The sequence below is a fragment of the Phaseolus vulgaris genome, chromosome 1 (genome assembly GCF_000499845.2).
Source record: "Phaseolus vulgaris cultivar G19833 chromosome 1, P. vulgaris v2.0, whole genome shotgun sequence".
NCBI lineage: Eukaryota > Viridiplantae > Streptophyta > Magnoliopsida > Fabales > Fabaceae > Phaseolus > Phaseolus vulgaris.
Window position 1 is genome coordinate 11,931,677 of NC_023759.2, and position 24,846 is coordinate 11,956,522.

The 24,846-nt window shown below is 33.1% G+C and overlaps 1 protein-coding gene across 1 annotated transcript; it reads left to right on the forward strand.

The window, feature by feature from the left end:
- The first annotated feature begins 17,182 nt into the window (after positions 1-17,182).
- Positions 17,183-23,113, forward strand: LOC137813585 (indole-3-pyruvate monooxygenase YUCCA6-like). The gene is made up of 4 exons (XM_068615925.1): positions 17,183-18,443; positions 19,982-20,230; positions 21,778-21,900; positions 22,303-23,113. The coding sequence occupies exons 1-4, from the start codon at positions 17,733-17,735 to the stop codon at positions 22,486-22,488; spliced, it is 1,269 nt and encodes a 422-aa protein (XP_068472026.1). The 5' UTR covers positions 17,183-17,732; the 3' UTR covers positions 22,489-23,113.
- The last annotated feature ends 1,733 nt before the right edge of the window (positions 23,114-24,846 follow it).

Genomic DNA, 24,846 nt, shown 5'->3' on the forward strand with positions numbered 1-24,846 from the left:
GATAGTCTTACTATTGAAGCTTTGATAAACTTCCACCAAAATTAAAACATTTGTGAAAACCTTTTTCTTTAGTCTTGTTTGAACTTTCAAACCTTTGTGAAAATCTTTTCACTTTTAAAGGTTCAACAATGAGTAGACGATCAAATAATTCAAGTGTCCATGGGAGGTATAGGAGAGAGGATGAGGATGAACTTAGGGAAGAATTACAAAGCACTAAAAAAAGAAATATTTGAACTTAAGCATTTGTTTTCCCAATTTCTTCAAACTCAAGAACAAAATAGAAGGGATAAGTCTAGGGGTGGCCATGGAAAGGATTCTAGCAAGAAAAAGAGTCATTATGATCAATCCTCCCATAGGGAAAGAACACACGGCAGCCACCATAACTTAGATTACTATCAAGAACCTCATAGAGCCCATAGACACCAAAGTAGTCAAATCTTGAAAGAACCTAAGGTTCACCTTCCGCCTTTCTTTGGTAAAGAAGATGTAGAAGTAGTTTTGACCCAACCTCAATCTAGAAACTAAGTGTTGGCCTAACCTCACTTAGATTCAACTTATATTTCCATATTCAAAACTCAATATGTGACCTGTTCTACCTTTCTACATGCTTCCAATATCATTCATCATCCATAGAATAAATTCAAATAAAAAACATTGAAGAAGAATATCTACACACACACATGGAAAGTTATTTTCCATCACCTTATTTGAGTAAAGAAACTTTGAGTTTCGTGAGAGTTATCTAAAATTTCTGAGTCTTATCTTGAGTGTGAGCTTCAAGTGGTGACTCCTCATAACTTATCTTGGAAGTCTTCCCTCCAATTGGCGTTGATCCTACATCTTTATCTTACTTCACTGAATTCTATTCCTCCATAAGTCACTTTCTCCTTTATTCTTTAATTGTCTCTTATATTGCTTTTACTTCAATTCTTTGCTTCCTTCTCAGTATCTCCTTATTTGTATTTCCTTATCCATCTTATCATTCATTATGTTTGTGTGTCATATTTTCTTTTGCTCTTTGAAGAGAACCTTCACACTTATATAACCACTTGGTTAAATTCGTTTCTAGTGGCAATCTTCACTGAGTCTCACCTATAATTGAAATCTATAATCTAATTCAAATGAAAGTTATAAACTCAAGTTAAGTGATGCCTAATTCAACTCATATCACAAAACATGGAGGATTAAAAAATTAAAGCTAAGTAAACAAGGTTAAAAATCTACTTCAAATAAAAGACTTGAACATGCAATAGAAATCCTAAACATTGATTCAAGAATGAAACAACCAATTGAGCATGGAAACACATGGATTAGCATGTAAATAAAAATATTCTAAAATCAAGAAAAGATGGACAAGACATATTCAAACATGATAGAAGAAAGAAAAGACAAAAAAAGGAAATGATACTTAGCTCTTCAAAAATCTCCTAGCCTAACTCTAATACAAAATTATGGAAGCACCTTCTAGCGCCATTGAAAGACTCACAAAGAACTTCAAAATTTTCCCAAGTTTCAAGAGAGTTACTTGAGAGGTACCCACTTCCAAGGAAGTTTCCTTGGTGGAGAATCTAGGAGAAGGATGCTCTCAATTTTTAAGTGACTTTGAAGAACAAGAAGATAAACTAATATGCAAGTTCAATTCTTATTCATTTTCAAAGTGAGAACAAAGGGGGGAGGGGATAGGTATCTATTTATAAGTGGAGAGGCTCAACACACACAATGATGACTAAAGTGAGCAAGTGTAACTGCAAGCATAATTTTTTTAGCCTCCTTGAAACCAAGTCCCATATTGCTAATTTCAAGCTCTTTTCATGTGTTTATAAGTTCCAATACTCACTAGATGGATGCATAATCATGTGGACTTGTGGGAGGTCGTGGTTGACTCGCTCCATGTGATAGCAACATCTTCTTCTGGTTGGTTTTTCTTGCAGAATTGCTTGGAGTTTGTGGATGCTTAATGGAGGAATGAGGTAAGGAGAGATTTTAAGAAGCCATGGGTTCCTTAGAGTTTTCGTGAGGTGTAGGGGGAGTGATTGGTGAGGCTAAATCACTTGGATAAGAAGGAAGATATCAAAAGGTGTCTATCATAGAGAGGCTAAACAAAGAAGAGCTAAGGCTTGCTAATTCAGCAACATAATATTTGATCTGAATTTTAATTAGCCAAGAACCTTCGTTTACAAGTAAAGGCGTCAACCAATGGTTACAAGAAATGGGTGCAAAAATGTACTCTGCAACTCCCTGCTGCAATGTACTCTGCTTCAGCAGTGGAGAGAGCAACACATGCTTATTTTTTGCATTGCCATGAGATCAAGCTTGATCCAAGCAAGTGACAGGTACCATTGGTGTTCTTCCTATCAATTTTGCAACCTGCAAAGTCTGAATAAGAATAGCCAGTCAAACTCAATGAAATGTTACCTGGATACCACAAGCCAACTTCTTTAGTTCCTTGCAAATATTTCAGAATCCTTTTGGCAGCATTGAAGTGTGATTCTTTAGGAGCAGATTGAAACCGAGCACACATGCACACTGCAAACATTATGTCAGGCCTGCTAGCAGTGAGATACAGTAAGGATCCTATGAGTCTTCTGTACTTGGTTTCATCAACAGGAATTCCAGCTTCATCATGATCCAAGTGACAGCTAGTTGAGATGGCCAAAATCCAATTACTGTCTTTGAGGGCTTCATTCAGATTTTTGGGCAAGGGTTAGATCTCTTGGGGTTTTCCATTCTTTTGGCAAACCTGCAGAAACAGTAGGTTCTTGGACAACATGTAAGTCAACAGTATCAATATGAATCGATTCATTTTGATTTAAAATAGATTTAAATTCATCACATTCAAGGTCATCTGCAACAGTTTTAGATATGCTATGATCAGCTTCATCAAATACAACATGCATTGATTCTTCTACTATGAGCAATCTTTTATTGAAGACTTTATATGCATGACCATTCAAAGCATAACCAATGTGAACACCTTCATCAGATTAGCATCAAACTTACCCAAATTCTCTTTGCCATTATTCAATACAAAACATTTACACCCAAACACTCTAAGGTGACTCACACTAAGTTTCCTGCCCTTATACAATTAATATGGTGTTTTCTTAAGAATGGGTCTAATTAAGGTTTTGTTTAACACATAAGCTGTAGTATAGACTGCATCTGCCCAAAAATACTTAGGAAGCTTAGATTCATTTAACATAGTTCTAGCTAGTTCCTCTAATGATATGTTTTTCCTTTCAACTACACCGTTTTGTTGGGGAGTCCAAGGGGCTGAAAAGCTATGTGATATCCCATGTTTCTCACAAAACCTTTCAAATCTAGCATTTTGAAACTCACCCCCATTATCACTTCGAATTGATTTTATACAGCAACCATTTTCATTATGTAAAACCTTTGTTAATTTCTTAAAAGCACTGTAAGCATCATTTTTATGTGCAAGAAAAAGAGTCCATGTAAATCTAGAGTAGTCATCCACAATAACCAAAGCACATAAATTTCCAGCCAAGCTAGCAACTCTAGAAGGTTCAAATAAGTCCATATGCAATACATCCAATGGATTTTTTTGTAGAAACAATGTCTTTTGAATTGAAAGAGGATCTGATTTGTTTACCTTTCACAAAAGCATCACAGAGCCTGTTATCCTAAAATTTAATGTTAGGTAAACCAGAAACAAGATCTTTAGATTTCAATTTATTTAAGTGATTAGTATGTATGTGAGTTAACCTCCTGTGCCACAGCCAAGACTCATCACTTCTAGACAGTAAACAATCATTTGAAAAATCAGTTTCCATAATATCTAAAAGATATATGTTATTCACTCTCTTACCAGTAAACAACACCTTACCAAAGGGGTCACATGAGATTGTGCAGCCATTTGACTTGAAGTTCACCTTGTATCCTGTTACATAGTTGGTTGATACTTAGAAGGTTATGCTTGAGTCCTTCTACATAAAGCACATTCTCAATAGTGGTTGAATTTCCAGTTCCAATAGTGCCTCTGCCCAAAATTCTTACACAGTTATTATCCCCATAGGTTACATGTCCCTCTACCTTGAGCTTCAAGCTAGTGAATTTGGTCAGATCTCCAGTCATATGTTTTGAACAACCATTGTCCAAGTACCATTGATTTCTCTTGCTGCCTTTATGAAAAACAGAGCAAAAATAATACAAATGGTACCCTTTTCAGTATAGGGTCCAACACAGATTAAAACCTTTCCTTTGGTAGCTGATGGCAAATTCATGGAGTTCTTCTCGGAATCATGTGAAAAATGGTGCGGAAGCCATGGATTGGAATGTGCAAGATCCTCCTAGGAGCTATGGTGATCTTGAAGGTGCATGATGTGTATGGAAAGAGGGAGGTTCGGCCAGCCCTATGGTAAGTGAGGAAGATGAAGATTAAGTCCTAGAAACTAGGTAGAAGCAAAGTATGGCACAATGTTGGCAGCATAACTTTACTCATATTAATCTTGCAAATACATGAGCCAAGCCCTCTTATTTATAGTGTTTAGAGGGCTGGAAATTCAAAAGAAAGTGGAAGGAAATTCAAATGAGAAGCATTTGAATTTGGAGCCAATTCCTAGTCACAAGGAAAGTGTGACTTGGTTTCTATTTTTGGCACCTCCTAAATCTATACTTACACCTTTTTTTGTGTCACATGGAAGGTGTGACTTAGCTTTATACATTTGCACCTCTTATATTTATATCTACACCTCCCTTTATGTTCTACTAAAAAATACTCAAAAGTAATTACAAAAGAAAGACATCCAATGATGCTTAGTTTGCCCATATCTTCTATTTGTTGGGCTTGAGTTGAAGCTTGAACTTGTATTTGGGCTTGGGCTTGGGCTTTTTCTATCATGGCTTGGGCCTCTTCCATCATCCCCTCCCTCTTGAAAAGGATTTGTCCTCAAATCCAATGCTTCTTCTTCATCATCATTATGTGGATGTATGTGGCTGGATGGTTTCCATCATCCCCTCCTTCTTGAGAGGATCTGTCCTCAGATCTACAGGTTTGATCTCGAACAACAACCTTATTCCTATTTTGAAAACTAGGCTCGTCCTCCAGGATCAAATGTCCATCTCTGTGAGTCATCAAACAAATTAAATGTGTTAGTTTGAGCAATTGTGTAAACATTAATTTTAGGAAGTTGCCATTCCTTTTGTTTTTCTATTGTTTTTGGCAACTTCTCACAATATTTCTCTATTTGTTGTTGTATTTGTTCTTGAATCCTCTCATGCATTTTCTTAACAAAATCATCTTTTGTAACTCCTTCCTTATGCACAAAGGTATGTGGATTAGGAAGGGGTAATAAATCTAAAGGAGAAAGAGGATTAAGTCCATATACAACTTCAAATGGGAAAATATTGGTAGTTTTGTGAACTACGCTATGGTATGTATGCTCATCTCTAGAGTTGTGTTTGTCCTTTATGATTATTCTAGGCATAGTAGAAAGAGCTAGATTTTCAAATGTATTTTGACCATGCTTTTGAGGATGATAAGAATTTAAAGTGTACAACTTAGTTGCAAGTTTTCCCAAGAGAATCCTCAAATCATGGTTTGCGAAATTTGGAGCTCTATCCAAAACTATGCTTGAAGATAAACCATGAGGATGTATCACTTCTCTAGAGAAGAGTTTATCCATATCCATGAAAATGGAATCAAAACTTTTTGTTGTCCTAGGAAGCTCTAATATGAAATTTGTGTCTTCCCAAGGATCATTTGCAAAAGGTGAAGGAGTATAGAGTTCTTAAGACATTGCCTTAGGTGTAGTTTGAAAACAAGAATTGTACCTAAGGTAATGTCTTCGAACCTCTTTTCTCATGGGCGACAAAAGTTTTCCCTTTAAAAGCTCTAGACTTTTATCAATTCTATTTTGTCCCATGAGTTCTCCTTTATGAAGAGTTTTTCTTTTATGTGTGAAGGTAGTCTCATTGATACAACCATTGTTCATGAAAATTTTAATGCTTTGCAAGGGTTGTCTCAATAAGACATGACAAGTTTCTTTAGATAATTGGTTTTGATAACTTGGTTTGGTAGTTACTTATAGATAACTTGACCTTCACTTGGGGATATCTTGGTATATATGTAAAGTAATCTATGCAAGCCTCTTTTAAGGATTCTTCTTTTTTTTCTATGTTTGCAAGTGTTCCTTTACAAAAGATAAGGCTTTGAGGTTGTTCAACAAGACACATATTTTCAAAGGTATTTTTAAATCTTTTGTCTTGTTGAATGACCTTGTGGGAAGGAACACTCTTCTCCCACGCCTTTTGTTTCTCAAGGGTCTTCTCATGCTTTTCTTTTTCTTTAGCTTCCCTTTCGACTTCCTCTCTTTTCTTTTGTATTTTTCTTTCCTTTCTTTCTTTATGGGAAGCAAACAATTTTTCTACCCTCATTTCCCAATCTAGGCAAGTTTCTATACTTTCTTTTCCATGGAGATGGGGTTGGTCTACCCTAACCTCTCTTGGGTTTTCTTGTTCTTTTCTATCTCTTTTATGTCTTCTAGGGGGTGCTTGATAATAATCATTTATTCTAAGGCTTCCCTCCCCAAAAGAATCATGATCTTTAGAGATAGATGCATGAGAAGGTAATTTTTTAAAATGTGAGACTTCTCATCCTTTGCTTTAGTCAATTCATTAGTTTTAGCCTCATTCTCCAATTGTTTAGATGAAATTGATTGCATATCCTTGGAAAGTTGTTTCAAAAGAGATTTCAAGGATTTCACCTCATTTTTAAGAGATTTAGAGGAGTGAGAAGACATGACTAAAGCTTTGTGTCTAGAAATGTTTTACTTTTAAGAAAGAGGAGGGAAGCTAATGAAGGTAGTTTTTCAGGTAAGAGAGGTGAGTCACAATGGACTACTTAAATACCAAGTCTTTGCCTTAGCCAAAAACTATCCCTCAAGACCTTCACACAAATCTTTCTTTAGGTAAATCACTTGAAACACAATGAGGATGTAGAAATCAAATTTTGAATGCAAGAAAAAAATGCAAACTATTTAATCAACCAAGCAGATTTAACAAAGCTTAAACAATACAAAACAGTTTGATAAGTGTAGCTAATTAAGGCAAAAAGATGCAATTAAAGACAATTAACAAAACTAGGCTAGATAGTTCTAACTAGTCGGCCCTAGGTGAGGCTTCTTGGACACTTGGAGCCCTTGAAGACACACTCACCGTCTAATTACGTAATTAAAGAAGTAATTAACAAAATTTAAGTTGCAAAGAAAATAATTGAAACTCCCTTTGTTGATTTTTTTTTCTATTGGCACTTCCTTGGTTGTCTCTTCTTTGTTGGGCCCTCCAAGTGTTTGTGGTGTGTTTGAGAAGTATTTGTTTCTGCCTTTGCTTTTGTTCCTCTTAGAATTAAGGACTTAATTCTCCAATTCCAGCACCTATCAAGAAGACTAGACCTTACTCAAGTCAAATTTCCACTCAAATAAGCACCAATTGAGAATGAATTCCAGCACCAAATTTAGAGGCCAAAGAATTAAAGCAAGAAACAATTTAATTGAAGAAAACAGTACCACACAAATGGAGTTATATTGTGACAACTAGAAAGAGTTCCAAGAAATATTAGACAAGTAAATAAAAGGTACTCAAATAAAGGTAGGCACACAAAATGAAACCTAAGAATAGCACTAGAATAGATTTCAAAAATAAAAAACAGCACCACTGGAAAATTGTTGTGGACCAGAGAACGTGTTTTTACCCAATTTATGCTGAGCTGCCCTTTTAGAATTTGCCTCTGAAAATTTATATGCAAAATATTCAAGATCTTATCTAAAATCTGGCGTTGGAATCACTCCAAACGCATGAACCATTTGTTTTTAATAAATTTTTCAAATTCAGTGTTCAGTTACGCCAACTGTAGCGCCCAGATTTGCACACTGTTTTTAAAATATTTATCATTTTTTTCTATTGACTCTTTTGAGCTGATTCTTTTTTTTCTCTTTTCTGTAACACCTCAATCTTGCATATTCTAGAGATTCAGAAATTTCCTATGAGTGAAAATAATTTTCTTAAACAAAACAGCTAGCACAGAGTATGTAAAACAGGGGATTCTGGAAAAACTGGAAACAAAAACAACAAGATACCAAAAGACAAACACAATGGAATTTGTGAAATAGAATTTGTGTAGATCTAAACACAAATATGAACTCAAGCTAAAAATAAAAGGCACCAAAAGATCAAAATCACAGCAGTTTCAATTCAAGCAAAATTACCAAAATCAAGAAACAATCAAGCCAAACAAAGGACTACTATGATTTGATGACATTGTGGATGAACATGACTTGATATATGGATTCAAAAAATAAAAGACTCAAAGAGAATAAAATGAACCAAATAAAATTGCAATAAAGACTCAAATGCCTAAAATAAAAACAGCAACTCAAAGGTGTATGGAATCCTATCACAAATTGCACAAGGATTGCTCAAGATCAATTAAGCAAAGTGCACCGATTGGATTTTCCAGCAAGCACACCAAATCAAAGCAAAATTAAAAAAACAGCAAGACAATTATGGAAACAAGATGAACAACATGAAATAAAGAAGAACTCAAAATGAAAATAACCAAGAACTACTCATCTTTGAAGAACCTATGCTCATGATACCAAATGATGGCAAATTCATGGAGTTCTTCTCGGAATCATGTGAAAAATGGTGTGGAAGCCATGGATTGGAATGTGCAAGATCCTCCTAGGAGCTATGGTGATCTTGAAGGTGCATGATGTGTATGGAAAGAGGGAGGTTCGGCCAACCCTATGGTAAGTGAGGAAGATGAAGATTAGGTCCTAGAAACTAGGTAGAAGCAAAGTATGGCACAATGTTGGCAGCATAACTTTACTCATATTAATCTTGCAAATACATGAGCCAAGCCCTCTTATTTATAGTGTTTAGAGGGCTGGAAATTCAAAAGAAAGTGGAGGGAAATTCAAATGTGAAGCATTTGAATTTGGAGCCAATTCCTAGTCACAAGGAAAGTGTGACTTGGTTTCTATTTTTGGCACCTCCTAAATCTATACTTACACCTTCTTTTGTGTCACATGGAAGGTGTGACTTAGCTTTATACATTTGCACCTCTTATATTTATATCTACACCTCCCTTTATGTTCTACTAAAAAATACTCAAAAGTAATTACAAAAGAAAGACATCCAATGATGCTTAGTTTGCCCATATCTTCTATTTGTTGGGCTTGAGTTGAAGCTTGAACTTGTATTTGGGCTTTGGCTTTTTCTATCATGGGCTTGGGCCTCTTCCATCAGTAGCCATTTTGCTAAGTTTTTAGGAACAAATGTTTTCTAGCAATGCATGACCTAGAGGTATGACCAGATTTCATGCAGTAAAAACAGGTAACATGAGATGCCTTTTTGCCACTGCTAAAAGCTGAGAAACCTGATTTTGCTGGAACAAAAAAACTTGAAAGCTTTTTGACATTGGTTACATTTCCAGGGTTATAACCAATACCATTCTTGTTGAAAACAGCATTCTATGAACCAAGGAGAGATTCAAGATTCTCTCTTCCCTTAGTGAAATTGGAAAGGGTTTTTAGCAAATACTCCACTTGTTTTCAGTTTTCACAGGTTTTAATATAGGCATGCAAGCATGTTAGTTCAAGACTTACCAGATCTGTTTTGGCCTTATGCAGTTCTTCCTCAAGTGTTTTTACTTTAGGTGCAAGCTAGTCTATTTGCTTCATCATGTGTTTCTTTGAAAGCAGCAAGCAATTGATCATAGTTATCAGATTCCATAGAGAATTCACTTACTGAATCAGAGATTGATCCTTCATCTTTCACCATGAAGCACAGATTGTTTTCCTCACTCTCAGTTGAAGAGCTGCTGGTTGAAGATACTTCATTCCCTTCCCACGAAATGTAAGTTGTTCTCCCCTTGCTCCTTTCAACTTTCTTGTTGGAAGATTTGTCCTTTGATTGATTGTTTGGACAATCCATTTTGATGTGCCCTGTTTTACCACAGCCAAAGCAAGTGTAGTTAGAGGAATTTGATTCATTAGGTTTAGGATACCTTCTTTTTTGTTGGTTCCTATCTCTGCTTTTCTTCTTCAGGAATCTGTTGAACCTCTTTGTAAGTAAGTTGATTGTCTCATCATGTTCAACATCCTCTTTCTCTTCATTGATATCACTCTATTCACTTACTTTCAGTGCAAGTCCCTTGGGTTTTCTTTCCACTGTTTCTTGCTCTTTAACTCTCTTGAGCTCCAGTTCATGCTCCATTAATTTCCCAAAGAGTGCAACAGTTGACAGCTTTAACAGATCACGGCTTTCTGATATGGCAGTCACCTTGGGTTGCCAGCTTCTGTCGAGGCACTTCAGCACTTTTATGTTGAGTTCCTCTCTGTCAAATTCCTTTCCCAATCCAGTAAGATGATTCACAATATGAGTGAACCTTTTCTGCACATCAACAATGCTCTCCTCGGGTTGCATTCTAAACAATTCATATTCTTAGATGAGAGAATGTTTTCTTGATCTCTTCACATCTTCAGTACCTTCATGAGTAACTTCCAAGACCTCCCACATCTCCTTAGCTGAATTGCATTAGGATATCATTGGCACATAGGGTCTATGGACCACAGCCTCCCAAGTAAACGAGTCAATAGATTCCATGAAAATTTTCATTCTAATTTTCCAAAAGGCATAATTCATCCCATTGAACATATGAGGTCTATTGATAGACGAACCCTCAGCAAAAAGCACTTTAAACTCAGGCATTATTGCAAACAAACTTGATTAAAATACAAGTCCTAACTCTTGATACCAATTGTTGGGTTCAATAGTGTCAAAGTTCAAGAGTGGGGGGGGGGGGGGTGAATTGACTTTTTAAAACTTTCGTGCAGATTCAGATTTCATCACAGAACACAAAAAATAAATCGATTTATTTAGCAATGAACATATTTATTTTTGCACTGTTTATGTGTTAAAGCGTTTATATCAGCCAAGTAATTCTGGAAGTTACGCAGATTGATTTGCAAGATATACACACACTGATTTTAAGAAGATATTATGAAAAACAAAATCAGTGACTTCCAATTTTTTTAGGCAAGTGCTAAAGGTTCAATTACTAGCTTGACAATCAATTGGGTAACCTTTCACAATCAAAATTGTTCCAGTTGTATTCAACAGTTCATATATCTTCTTAACAGAACCAAACAAATTTTCCAGAAAATAAGAACAGAATGAACAAGCCCAAAAAGAACAGATTTATTTTTAATTGAATAGATTCAATTTCTGACAGATTAACAGATAAGCAAAAACCGAGTGCAAGGATGAAGAGAAATTGAACACACAACAATTATACTGGTTCACTCAAATGAGCTACATCCAGTCTCACCTAATCCAAGGTGAAATTCACTAAACAAACGTACCAAACACACTTACACAGCCACTGTTCTTGAACCCTACAAGAAACTTGGCACACTTGCTGAAAAACACTATTCCAACACACACACTCTTCAAGAAACACTATCAAGAAGAGTTTACAACCACACTTTACAAGAAATTGAAATATGAAACGAATACACCTGATAGAGAATGCAGAAATCTGCCTTAGACCAGTAGAATAGATTGCTCGCACAGTGACAACACCTCTAACCAAGCCTTAGAACCAACCAAGAACAAGCACACTTTGTGATTTGGAAAATCTTTCAAGAACACATGCTAATTCTCTGAAAATCCTTAGTTCTCTGTTGTAAAACTTGTTTTCTCAATTGTATGATCAACCTTTAAACGCAGGAACAAATTCTCCTTTTATAGAAAAACATCTTATAACAGATTTTCAAAAAACAGTTAAAGCTGTTATAAAAAGAACAGATTGAAAATAAAATGAACAGATTTATTTTCAAAGGCAGTTAGAGAATTTGTTATGTGAAGGAGACTTAGTCAAACACCCTGGTGCAAGGATAAAACGTAAACGACCTTTTAAGGTAAACATGGCACTAGACTAAAAAGAATCTATTCATTTACAGATGAACAGATTTATTTTCAAAACGATAACATAAACTTCTTAACAAGTGAAACACAGTCGTTTTGATGGAATGAAGAATTAGTTAAAATACTTGATGCACAAAACATGATTTTCAAAAATACTTAATCAAGGCATCAACTTAAGAAAATAATCTATTCATTTTGAAAAGAACAAATTCATTTTTTATGCAATAAGGATATTTTTGCAAAACATGTGAAAAACAGTTTCAGAAAACTTGTGCTTGCTCTTATCACATGGTCAGGGGTTAAGAGGTGAGTTACCTAGCAAAAAACCTACTTTAAACAACCTCTAAACTATACCTAAGACATTCTTAAAGCAAATGTAAATACAAATGAAATTTACCCAAATGGCTTCATCAAACACATATCTTGAAGGGACAACAATCATCTTCAACAATCTCCCCCTGTTTGATGGAGACAAAACCTCATAGCTTTGTTGCTTAACGAACCTGTACTGCACCAAATACCAAACTGAAAAGTTGAAACAATGCATTAACATGTGAATCAGTTTTAATAGGTAGCATGCAACTTTTTCTACTTAATAACATAGCAACTGAAGCGCCACGATTCACTTATGACTTGATCCATTTGGCCTCCATCATGAAACAATTGATTGTTGGATCGAGCACTTACCACCAAGCCAAAAGTTATAGCTAATAGTTAGGGTACAACCCTTTCTACTTAAGAATATAGTAGGGATGATTCAATTGTGACTTAACCCACTTGGCCTCCGTCATGAGACAATTGATGCCACTCATAAAAATAATCATATTTAAGGTAGCATACGTGTAAAACGACACGACAATGGGCAAGTGCAACAAATTTGATACATTGATGGAAACCATCCAGCCTTAAAATCATTGGCTAAGAAGATAAAAGAAGATGGATCTTTATTGGAAAGGTGCACTCATAATTAAAGAATCTTTTTCTTCTTCTTAGCATTGTAAAATTATACCTCTAGTTTAGGAATTATATTTTGGACCTTGTATTTTGGGCCAAGTAGAGTAGTATTTATTTGGTCCTTGTATTTGGGCCACAAATAATTTAAGGAAAATAAATCTAATCCTATTGAGGATTTTTAGGCGCCAACTTGGTCATAAACTCTTGCTTGGGCGCCAAGTTAGGTTAAAAGCCAAGTTAGGTGATTCCTACATGAGCATGTAGCACCTTTGCCATTTGTCACACTCCCAATGGATAGGATTTGCACCAATAAGGAGATGACACTTGTCACACTCTCATTTGAGAGGTTTTAATTAGCTTGCTTCACAAGCTTGGGTTAGGGTTAGGGTTTGAGAAGCTTGCGTTGCAAATTTCCTCTCCTATAAATAGGAGTCTCTTGTACAAGTATTTTCAACTTTGATTTGAGTAAAGAATTATTGCCCAATTTTTGAGACACCTCTTCTTGACAAATTTCTCTCTAGAGTTATCTTCTTGCTACAATAACTTCTAGACTCCTCCTAGTAGTGTTGATTCAACCTCACTCTATAAACTAAGTGTTAGTCTAACTTTACTTAGATTCAACCTCATAATTTCCATCTCCTCTTTGAAACCGTGTCTCAAATCTACACTTACATGCTTCCTCTATCATTCATCTTCTACTGAAAAATTCAAATCAAAATATAGAAGAAGAAAATCTACACATAGAAAGTCATTTTCCATCATATGGTAATCACAACTTAGGTTTAACAGATAAGTAGCTTCTTCTTCCAAAACATTTCTAATTTCCGCATTGTTTATATGTTTTCTTAATTTTTTTGAACATATTTACCGATTGAATCTGTGTATTTGTCTTTTTGTTCGGTTCAAATTCATCGTTCTTAATTGAACCTTCATGTATGTGCTTTTAGGTGTTCTTATGTACATATTGGTGTATTCTTTTGAATTTTCTTATAATTGAGTTATTTTTGTCTGGAGTCATGTTTAGTGAAAAATTGTCATAAACTTCATTAGTTGTGCTTTTTGAATTTTTATCAAAATTTTACATAATTTAGAGCTCTTGAGTGTTTTTAATTTTCATTGACTTCTTAAATTGCTATTAGATCACTATCAATTTTCTTTAGAGTTAGACTTCCATTATCATCTTTTTCAAAATTCAATTTCGAAAATTTTATGAAAAATCTCCTTAGGTGTAGATAGCAATTCCAGAGGTGCGAAAAGCAGTTTGTTTTCTGTTTTCTAAAATTGCTTAGAAATTTTTTTTTGGCGTGCTATTTCTGTTATGACTTCCTTGATTCAGTGTACGAATCCATTTTTGTGTGATTATGAGCTATTTGAATTGATGAAATTGCACAAGAATCGGAAATAATTGTAAACGTGATTGCAATTATAATAGGTGAAGAAGAGATTGAGCTGATAATTTTGAATTCAACAGCGCATTTCAAATGAAGAGCCACTATTTTTGTTCTGGAACTATTTGGTTGGTGAAGGAGCTACTCTTGAATTAGTGAATTCCTGAAACTGAGACAGCTACTGAAGCACAGTGCAACTTTTATTGAATTGGAGAAGTTCGTTTTTATTTGATGCTACTCATTGAGGTTTGAAATTCACGCTGTATTGGAGATCAATGATTCAGTGCAACTCGTTGAGTTTTCCAAGTTTATGTTGCACCGAAATTAATTCACATGAAGTAGTCCTGGATTGTTGAAGCAGTTGGCGTTCGGTGAAGCTGCAGTAGTTTACAAATCTGAGGAGGTGGAAACTGAAATTGAAGCAAGAAATGAAGTGACGTGGTTCAAACAATTCATGGAACAGGTTCTGTGCATTTTGAATTGTTATTTGGTGATTAGAACTTGAATTTTTTGTATTTGTCGTGGCATCCAGCAAGTTCAATACGCAATATATTTGTAATTTTGAGATAGAATTCATATGCAGTGAAATTTCGTTTTCTACAGCTGTGCAAATTTTGTGGCAATGTAGTAGCTATTTTTGTGCAGGATTTTTATTTTCCAGCGGTGCAAATCATCCAGGAATTGGTTTCAAACCACTATGTTGAATGGAATGTGAATTCGAAGTATCAGGGGTAGCTGGAAGCGGTGTTGTGGATGTGTGTTAATGCTGATTTTAGAATTGGTCTAAACATTTCATTAAGCATTTGTTAAAAGTTGCTTTGATTTGGTGTTTTGATGTTTTTTTTTTCCAAGTGTTGAACATTGTTGCAGCTACTGGTGCTTGTTAAAATCTAAAAACAGATTACATCATCCAAATTGAAGACTTAGTGGAATTCATATCCTTGTTGATTAACTACTACATCTTATTGTTTCGGTGCTGCAAATTAAAGTGGTATAGCTTATTTAACTGTATTGGCGTGAGCAGCAGGATTGAATTGGTGGACTGCAACAAAATTTTGAATGTGGACAGCTGCTGGAATTTGATTGATCCTTTTATCAAATTGAGAATTTTGCTAGTTGAATTGAGAAGTCTCAAGAAATTGTTTCAGCTTGTGGTGAAGTAAAATTGTTTTAGGAGAATAGCTGAACACACTGGGAACTGTTGAAATTGATGGTTCAAGTTTTTCTAGTTTTGGTGCTAGCAATAACCGTCTAATAAAAACCAAAATGGCCATGGAAGATTTATATTACAAAGAAATTTTATACTATAAGTCTTTTTTAGCTTTCTTTTATCAACTATGTAAACAACTCTCAATTCCAAAAGTCAAGTTGAAATTATCTAAATTAAAGTTGTAAAGATAAGGAATCCAATATAAAAAGGAATTAGCCAAAAAGAATTTCTACAGATAAATATATAAAGAAAACAATAGACTAGTGTTAGCGTAGAAAAATACAAAAAATACAATATTAGTACAATTTAAACTAAAACCCCTATTTATTATAGAAAATATACTAATTATAAATAAGTATAAAAAATACTTAGATGGCACAGTAGAGTTATACATGAACGAGAACCACTTCCTCCAGTTCTAACCATATTTTTTTGCAATTACGTCAACAAAATATTAAAATTTAAACATCTAGACACATCTATACATTAAAAGAAAATATTTTCATAATAAATTTTATGGAATACTCTTGTTTTATTAGTTTTTAGTTAAGTTTTTGATAGACTCATGCACAATATTGCTCACACCTTATAGATGTATTGACATACATTTCAGGAGGAATATGATTTTTAGATTAAAATAGCATTATATATAACTTATTTTCAAGAGAGAAAAATAATTGTATTGTACAATTTTTTATTATACTTCATATGTTCACAATCGAATCACATCACAACTCACAAAGCAAGAACACTTAATTGCAAAGTGGTTGACCACTACTTTAAAGATTTGCTCCTTAGAGTTATTGCCAGAAAATTATAAATAAATATGAATACGTCATTAAATAAATTAATTTTACAATTATCTTGTACCAGTAGTCAACCACACATGACACGTCAGTACGTACATGCAGAGTAAAAGGAATTTGTTCATACTAAATTAAACCAAAATTTAAATATAAAGAAAACTAAAAGCACATATTCATTTATTTTATTATCAATTTAAAAATTTGAAACCAATTATAAACAAACAAGTTTTTGTATTTGATTGATTTTATATTCGGTTTCTTTAAGCAAAACATTACATTTGATTTTTATAAATGAAAAATATATATAATTATTAAAATTTGACTCCAGTAAAAGTTGTTACTCCAATTTGACGGAAAAATCAATAAACACTTTTTTACTAATAACATAATCATCAAAGAACGAAAGTCTTACAAAAATTACTGCAAATAAAATGTATATAAATATTAATCGAAATAATTCTAAAGCCCATTTGATAAATATCCCACTAATGTAGATGTTTCATGCTCCACCAGGTCCATGTTGAGCTGCACCACATTGTGGATGCTAATGATCACTACCAGCTCTTCTGCTATTTTTACCTCCATTTTTAAACCAACTCAAGTCTTCAAAGGAATAATTTTCAGTAATAACCCCACAGTTTCAAACCCCTAATCTTCCATAGTATTGACGAACATAAATCAAATAACACTTTAATTAATATATATATATATATATGCTACGAAATAGCTTTTCATCAGCAGGTAAATTAATTGACATGCTTATTATTTAACATATAGTTAAAAAAATACTAATAATATTAATTATAATGTGATGTCCCCACAGCTAGTGTTGTTGTTTCTCATTTTACCACTTGCTTAATTGCTTTGGCTGATTTAAATTCTTGAACTAACATAGGAATATATATATATATGTGTTCACAGACATAAAAAGAAATATATCACCATCCTTCTCTGTCTCTCTCTGTGATGAATGCTGATATCCTTCTCATTCTCTCTCTCTCTGTGATGAATGCTGATTTTGCCCCGTAGTTGGTGCTCATCCTTCTGTTTAACCCTCTTCCATTGAGCAATTCACACACACAAACACGAAACACAGAATTTTTCTTCATTTTTTTTTGTTCTCTTTTTTTTTTCCATTTTGCATGATAGTGGATAAGACCCTTCTCAATCCTCTCCAAAATTCAAGGAACTTGTTCACAATCCCAATCCTGCAAAGCACCAAATCACATCCCAAATCCTCAAACAGCATAGAGCTTTCATTTTCACTGCTGATTTTGGTTAATCTTGCCCCCCAATTGTGTTGAAACATAGAATCAATCCACTTTGTTTTTGGGTGTCTTTCGGCCGAGAGTCATGTACTAATCCCTCCAGGTCCGGAGATAGATCTGTTTAAAGAATTGTTGCTCTTGTTCTTTGCATTCTTGAATGGACTATTGCTTGAGAGAGTTAGAGGGGAAGCAAGCACATGACCCTTTATTGATAGAGAAAATGAATAATTCATCACAAAGTAGTAGTAGTGAGAGATGTGTGTGGGTTCCAGGACCAGTGATTGTGGGAGCAGGGCCTTCAGGGCTTGCAACAGCAGCATACCTGAAAGAGAAAGGAGTTCCAAGCCTAATCCTGGAGAGATCCAACTGCATAGCATCTTTGTGGCAACTCAAGACCTATGACAGGCTTCACCTCCACTTGCCAAAGCAGTTTTGTGAACTCCCCTTGATGGGGTTCCCTTGTGAATTCCCCACATACCCCACAAAACAACAGTTCATAGAGTACTTGGAGAGCTATGCTGAGAGGTTTGCCATTAGGCCACGGTTCAATGAGACCGTTAGGCATGCCGAGTTTGATGCCACTCTTGGGTTATGGAAGGTGAGGAGTTTTAACAAGAGGGAGGTGGCAACAGAGTTTGTGTGTAGGTGGCTGATTGTGGCCACCGGGGAGAATGCAGAGGCAGTGGTGCCTCGGATTGAGGGAATGGGGGACTTTGGTGGGACCATAAAGCACACAAGTCTGTACAAGAGTGGGGCAGAGTTTAGAGGGAAGAGAGTGTTGGTGGTTGGGTGTGGGAATTCAGGGATGGAAGTGTGCTTGGATCTTTGCAACCATAATGCTACTCCTTCTCTTGTGGTCAGAGATACAGTAAGAACACACTTTCTCTCTTTTTCACTATTATACCTTTTCTCTTTCTTTCAAAATACTTGTTAATGTTTTCTAACCAAAATTACAGTTTCTGATGTAATAAAAATGTGTACTTTATGGTAACATGGATTCACACAATGAAGTTCTAGTTATATTTAGATAATAAACATTTTAAAAAACTGTATCTAAATTTTGAGTTTTTTTTGGTGGGTTTTGGTTAAAAGTTTGCAAGTTTTGGAATCACTGATTTAACATGAACAAAGGCTAAATGAAACGTGGCAACAAGATGCCTGTTTTTGCTTCTTTGAGATTCTAGTTCTTTTGTCGGGTTTTGTGGTATTTTGGAATATAGGTTGCTTGTTTTCATTTTATTTTTTTGCCGCCTCATACAAGAATTTTGACTTTCTGCTATAGAAAACATGGTATATATACTGTTCAAAGTTCTGATATGAAATTCCATGTCACTACTCACTACATCAGAAACGCGGAAATTCCAAAGTCTGTTCTGTTCATTCTGAAAAGAGAAAATAAAGAAAAAGGGTGGCACCCTGAGGCATAACATATATGCAAGTGAACTACACCACCTTCTTCAAAATTTGGCTTTTCTAATCAACCTTAGTTTTTTAGTACCATGATATATATATTCATTTTGAGAGCTCCCCATAAATATTATAAAAATGGTGAGATTTAACTTTTCTTGGGATTCTCAAGCGTGGGATGGAAGAAGCTGATTTTCCAAAACCAGTTGCTTTTACCCCTCCTTTTTCCTTCCCATGATTTTAGTAGCAAAAGAGATACTCTTTTTTCCCATTACATATGTAGAGACCATGGCCTGCAAACAATTAAGGCCTACCAAGGTTAAAGTTTTCCTCCTTTCTACCTTTTTTTCTTCCACTCTTCTTTTCGGGGGTGAAGCTGTATCCATTCACAGCGTAATAAAATTCTCAAAATTCTTAGCTGTTATGATGGGGAAACACTGAGATACTCTCTCCACACGGTTCATATACTTTATTATATAATACATAACTTTACTACCCTAATATGCATGAATAGATTAAGGACTCCTAGGTTCAATTTTACACAATGTGTATAAAAAATACCGTCTTAAAGACAATAAAACCTATTCAATGATTCTTACAAAATTAGTTTTTAAATATTGGTTCGAAGATATCTTTAGTAAAAACAAAAAGAAGAAAACAAAAGTAATATGTAATCAAATATTTATTGAATTGTAGAGTGTTTTAATTTTATAAAACTGATTTATATAATCAAATATTTTATTATTAATTTAATCTATTTATCAGTTTGTAATACAGAGAGATTAACCCTAGTGTATATGGATACTACTATAGTCCTATAAACACTCATTTGACATTTCTTTTGTGAAGGTGTAGATGAATATTGGTGTCTACAAAACATTATTCAAGAAAATGTAGAATTGCGTACATTTTGACATTGGATTAGTACAATAGAGTAAATTGATGTAGAAATTGATAGATATGGTGGAGTTTTATTGTTGTTTGTTTTTGGGTTTGAAGGTACATATCTTACCACGAGAGATGCTGGGAAAATCAACTTTTGGGTTGTCCATGTGGTTGCTCAAGTGGCTTCCAATTGAGTTTGTGGATCGGTTTCTTCTCATAGTGTCATGGCTCATGCTTGGTGACACGGCTCGGTTCGGATTGGACCGGCCAAAACTGGGTCCCCTTCAACTCAAAAACCTCTCCGGAAAGACACCAGTGCTTGATGTGGGTACCCTTGCCAAGATCAAAAGTGGACATATAAAGGTACTTCCTCTTTTTATCAAATTAATTTCAACTTTTCTTTTTGGTTAAATGAACGAGGTATTTCAGTTTATAAAAGTAGATGCATTTTTTCTTTCTCTTTTACACATTTGTTTACTTGAAGTAGGCAAATCCTAGACTTTTGGAGTCATAATCATGGTCTTAATTAGGTTGCTTTGTAGTAACTTTTGGTGTTTTAACTTTTAAATGAATCATGGGAGGAATAGCTAGTGGTGCTTCATTCAAGTGATGAATTATCCATACAAAATTCAGCTTGATCTTGGTAAGTATTAAGTGATGAATCATTAATATAAAATTAAGATTGATATTATTAAGAAGTGAAATTTAAATTTAAATTTTAAATAATTTATTTATAAAATAAAATTTTATATTATAAAAAAAAGTTTAGTTAATGTAAAATCTTCATTATTATATAAATTTATCATTTTTAAAGGACAAAATTGCATATTAACTTGTTTTATTATTAGTGTACATCTTTCTATACTTCAAACCATCAACTTTGTATTTTGTAATTAATTTGTGACACTTCTGAAGGATTAGTTTCATAAGTGTATACTTGTAAAACCTAGAACCAAATTAATTTATATTCTTTTAATTGTGCATGGTCATTCAAATTTAACCCTTTAATCACGTATATAAAGACCATTGCGAACACAAGTTTTAAGGACAGAAAAAACACGAACTATAACTATGACATAGACCAGGTTGTATATTAACGACCATTCTCTTTCTTTAGAAATTAGAATTCAAATAATGACAAGAAAGTTAGTTTGTTTTATATATAATATCATAAGATCTAATTTCGGTGCCGTCATAACCGCAATTCATGGTTTACCTTTTCAAATTGTATTTCTTTTAACTGTAATTAGCTTTTCGTGAAGGACAAACCCTTAGCATTTGCTAGCCATCACTCTTTTAATTTTGGGTTAAACAATCAAAACTATTCTAAACTTTAGATTATCGGTAATATGAAAATAATTAAAATAATTTTTTTTATATAAAATTAGTTTAATTTAAAGTTTCACTTAACTCATTAAAAATAATTATAATAAATATTACTCTATAATAAAACAATAATAAATTTTAAAGAATACTGACAATTATTTTATTACAGAAGGATTAATTTCTATATTTTCATTCTAATAATACTTAGTCTAAGTTTTAAACAAGAGAGAGAAAATTAATTTAGTGTTGTAATAAAAGAAAAACATATTTAATTTTTTGATTATTTTATTGAATTGTCAAGTTTAAATGAAATAAATCCCATTAAAATGTTTTTTTCCGCCCTTGCTTTTGTATTGGCAATATTTTCCATGGGTGTGTGCTTTTAATCAAATCAGAAGGTTTTCTTTATAATATGTGAAATGTTAGAAAAGCAAATGGAGAAAAGAATTATGATTATTATTCGAATGATGTTGTTGGGGAGCGTAATTATTTTCACTAGATTGTTGTTCGTTTTGTGTGAACAGTGCATGCAGTACTACTGCTACTCGCTCCACTCACTCAACACAATGTATTGCTTGCTGCAGGTACGACCAGCCATCGACCGGTTAAAACGTTATACAGTTGAATTTGTTGATGGAAGGACAGAGATTTTTGATGCCATCATTTTGGCAACTGGTTACAAAACTAATGTGCCCTATTGGCTAAAGGTATAGTTTAATTCTTTTACTTTCAAATATTAATGTAGAGGCACTTTATCCAATTTTAAAACACTTATTTTTAATCTTCTTCGTTGGATGAATTGTTCTATAGATATTGCCATAGAAAAAATAGATATTTTTATAAATTAAAAGCAATTTGGGTACGTTTTTCAGTTTTTCTAAAACAGAAGTATATAAATTATTTTAACTTAGAGAAAAAAAGTAAATGTTTTTTTTTTCTCTTGTAAACAAGGGTCTAGCAGACAAAATTGATCCAAACATATTTCTAATAACTTTCATAAAAGTATGAAATTCAACTGTTGTGAATTAGGAAAACAGTGGAGAATAAAGAGGGTCTATAAAGGACAAAAGAAAAGAAACTAATATGTATTTGGAATGGCATATGTGCAGGAAGGGGATATGTTCTCTAAGGAAGATGGGTTCCCTACGAAGCCATTTCCAAATGGATGGAAGGGTGAGAATGGACTGTATGCAGTTGGTTTCACCAAACGTGGCCTTCTTGGTACATCAATGGATGCCAAGAGAATAGCTGAACACATCGAAAGATGTTGGAACCACTTTTTCCCACTCACTTAATGTGCCACATTCAAATGCATGATGATGGCTTTGGGCTCAATTTGATGGGGTTTTGGCCAAATTAAAGGTTATAGAGAAGATGATGATGTTAAAGTTTAAGAATTGAGATGGGGGAATTTTGTGGTGGCATCCCAATGCTAACTATACTAGCTAGTAGTATCAAGAGTGGTGCTCCTCCAATCCATATACACAAAAGTGGACCAAGTAAGAAAAGAAATTGGTGGGAACATTTGTCTCCTTGTTGCACTTCCCTTCACATCTTAATTTTGATGAATTCACTTGTCAACAACATATGTGCAATTGAGAATATGAGATGTGAATTGAACTTGAACAGAGCTCTGGCTTTTCCTCTAGTGCCAAGAGGGGAAAACGGTAGTGCAAATTTTTTCAACTTTGATTCTCTTTACATCTTATACACTGTAATTTTTCTTATATATATATAGGTTTGACTTTGTAGAGAACAAGGGAATGAAAGTGACAAAGAAAAAGAGAAGAAAAAAATTCTAGAACAAGTGTTCTTATAAATGATTGTAGTTTTAACTTAGAAGATATTATATTTGATAAAGGTGAATGGAAAGATTAGTTTACAATTTTTGGGTTAATACAATTTTAAAATTATTTTATTTAATTAAATTTATTTGTTTTTTAGTTATAATATAGTGTATAGTTATTAACGTATCAGTATTTTTTGTTGACATATATTTTATATTAATTTTTATTTTACTTTTTAAATATAGAATAATGTATGACATTTTGTGCTTTTTGGGTGTTCTTTTGAGACCTGAATGCGTGCTTCGTTTAGGTATTTTGTTTTCTTAATTTTTTTTTAAACTTTATAAATAAACAGAAAGTTAGGAAATGAAATGTTTTAGTTGTTCGATTTTGTGCATGAGGTGAGATGATGTATCTGGAAATTCTGTATCTTATTTTAATATATGATTTTGAATAATATCGTATAAGGTCTGGTGCATTAAGTATAAAACAATTTGTTATAATTTTTAAGGATTAAGATATCTTAAAATAAATCATTTTATTTTATTTATTTTTGTTGATAAAAAAAAATTATGAAAGGAAATGTTTGTTAGTGATGGAGTGCTAGATGATGTTCCATGTTATACCTTCCATTAAATTTCGTTATGCAAATGTTTTTGGTTTGATGTGGGGGTAGTTAGGAGTTAGGACCACCATTTGGCTTTTCCATAAAAACTAATTTAATAACGTGAATTTCAAAACTGCCAAATTTGCAGGGAATTTCAGACGAATTGTTGTTTACGTTTATTACTGTTTCCTTTACACACCAACATCATTAAATTAAGTGTTCAGTAGGTTCATATCAATTCACCCAAGTAAAATTATGATTAATTCACGTTTAAATTTTACTCCTTCTATATATATATATATATATAAATATACTTCAACTTTGAGTAGTGTCCTAATTTGAATATTAAACATTATTTTTTTAATTAATAAGTATTTTAAACTTTAATTTTGTCCTAATTAATCCTTAAATCTTTGATCTATTTTTAATAAATTAAATATTTTTTAATTAATATTTAAGACTTACGATTTTATAAATAATTTCATATATTAAGTTCGGTTGTACTACTGACATAAGAGAAGAATGTAAACAATTATAAATTTCAATTATTTATTAGTTTTACTTTATACATTGTCAAACATACAACATAATAAAATTTATAATTTAAAATATATCTATATATGATTGGTCTCAAATATTACACTGTGTTATCAAAATAAAATATCAAATTAATTTTTAAATAATAGTGTGGTTCAAAATACAATTTTATTAGAATTAAATCAATTTTAAATAATGGAAAAAGTTAATTTAAAAATAAAAAATAAAATAAATTTGCTTTTAAATTTAATTTTATATTTTATAAAATGTATATATTGATTAATTGATTAAGTCAATGTTAACTATAATAATAGAGTCTCTTTAATAAATAAAATTATTCGTTAGTATCAGATTAACAATTATTTTATCGACTTCAATAGAATTTACTTGATGTTGATCATTAATAGAGTAGGCTTAGCTAATTCTAAGTTGTCACTAACAATTATTAATACTTCTAATACGTAAAGATATTAATTATATTAGTGTCATTTGAGTTTAGTCGGTATTAATTAAAATAAATATAAAAAATAATAAGGTTATTTTTATCTAGTTGGTGATATCTTATTTATTTTTATGGTTTATATTTATTTAAGTTAAGATTAGTCAAGACTAACACTAATTTTTATTTATTTTATTATTTATTTAAGTTAATATCAATTAATCGACTAAGTCAATACTAATTTATATGAAATAAATTCATGAGTCTTCGTTAGACCAGATAC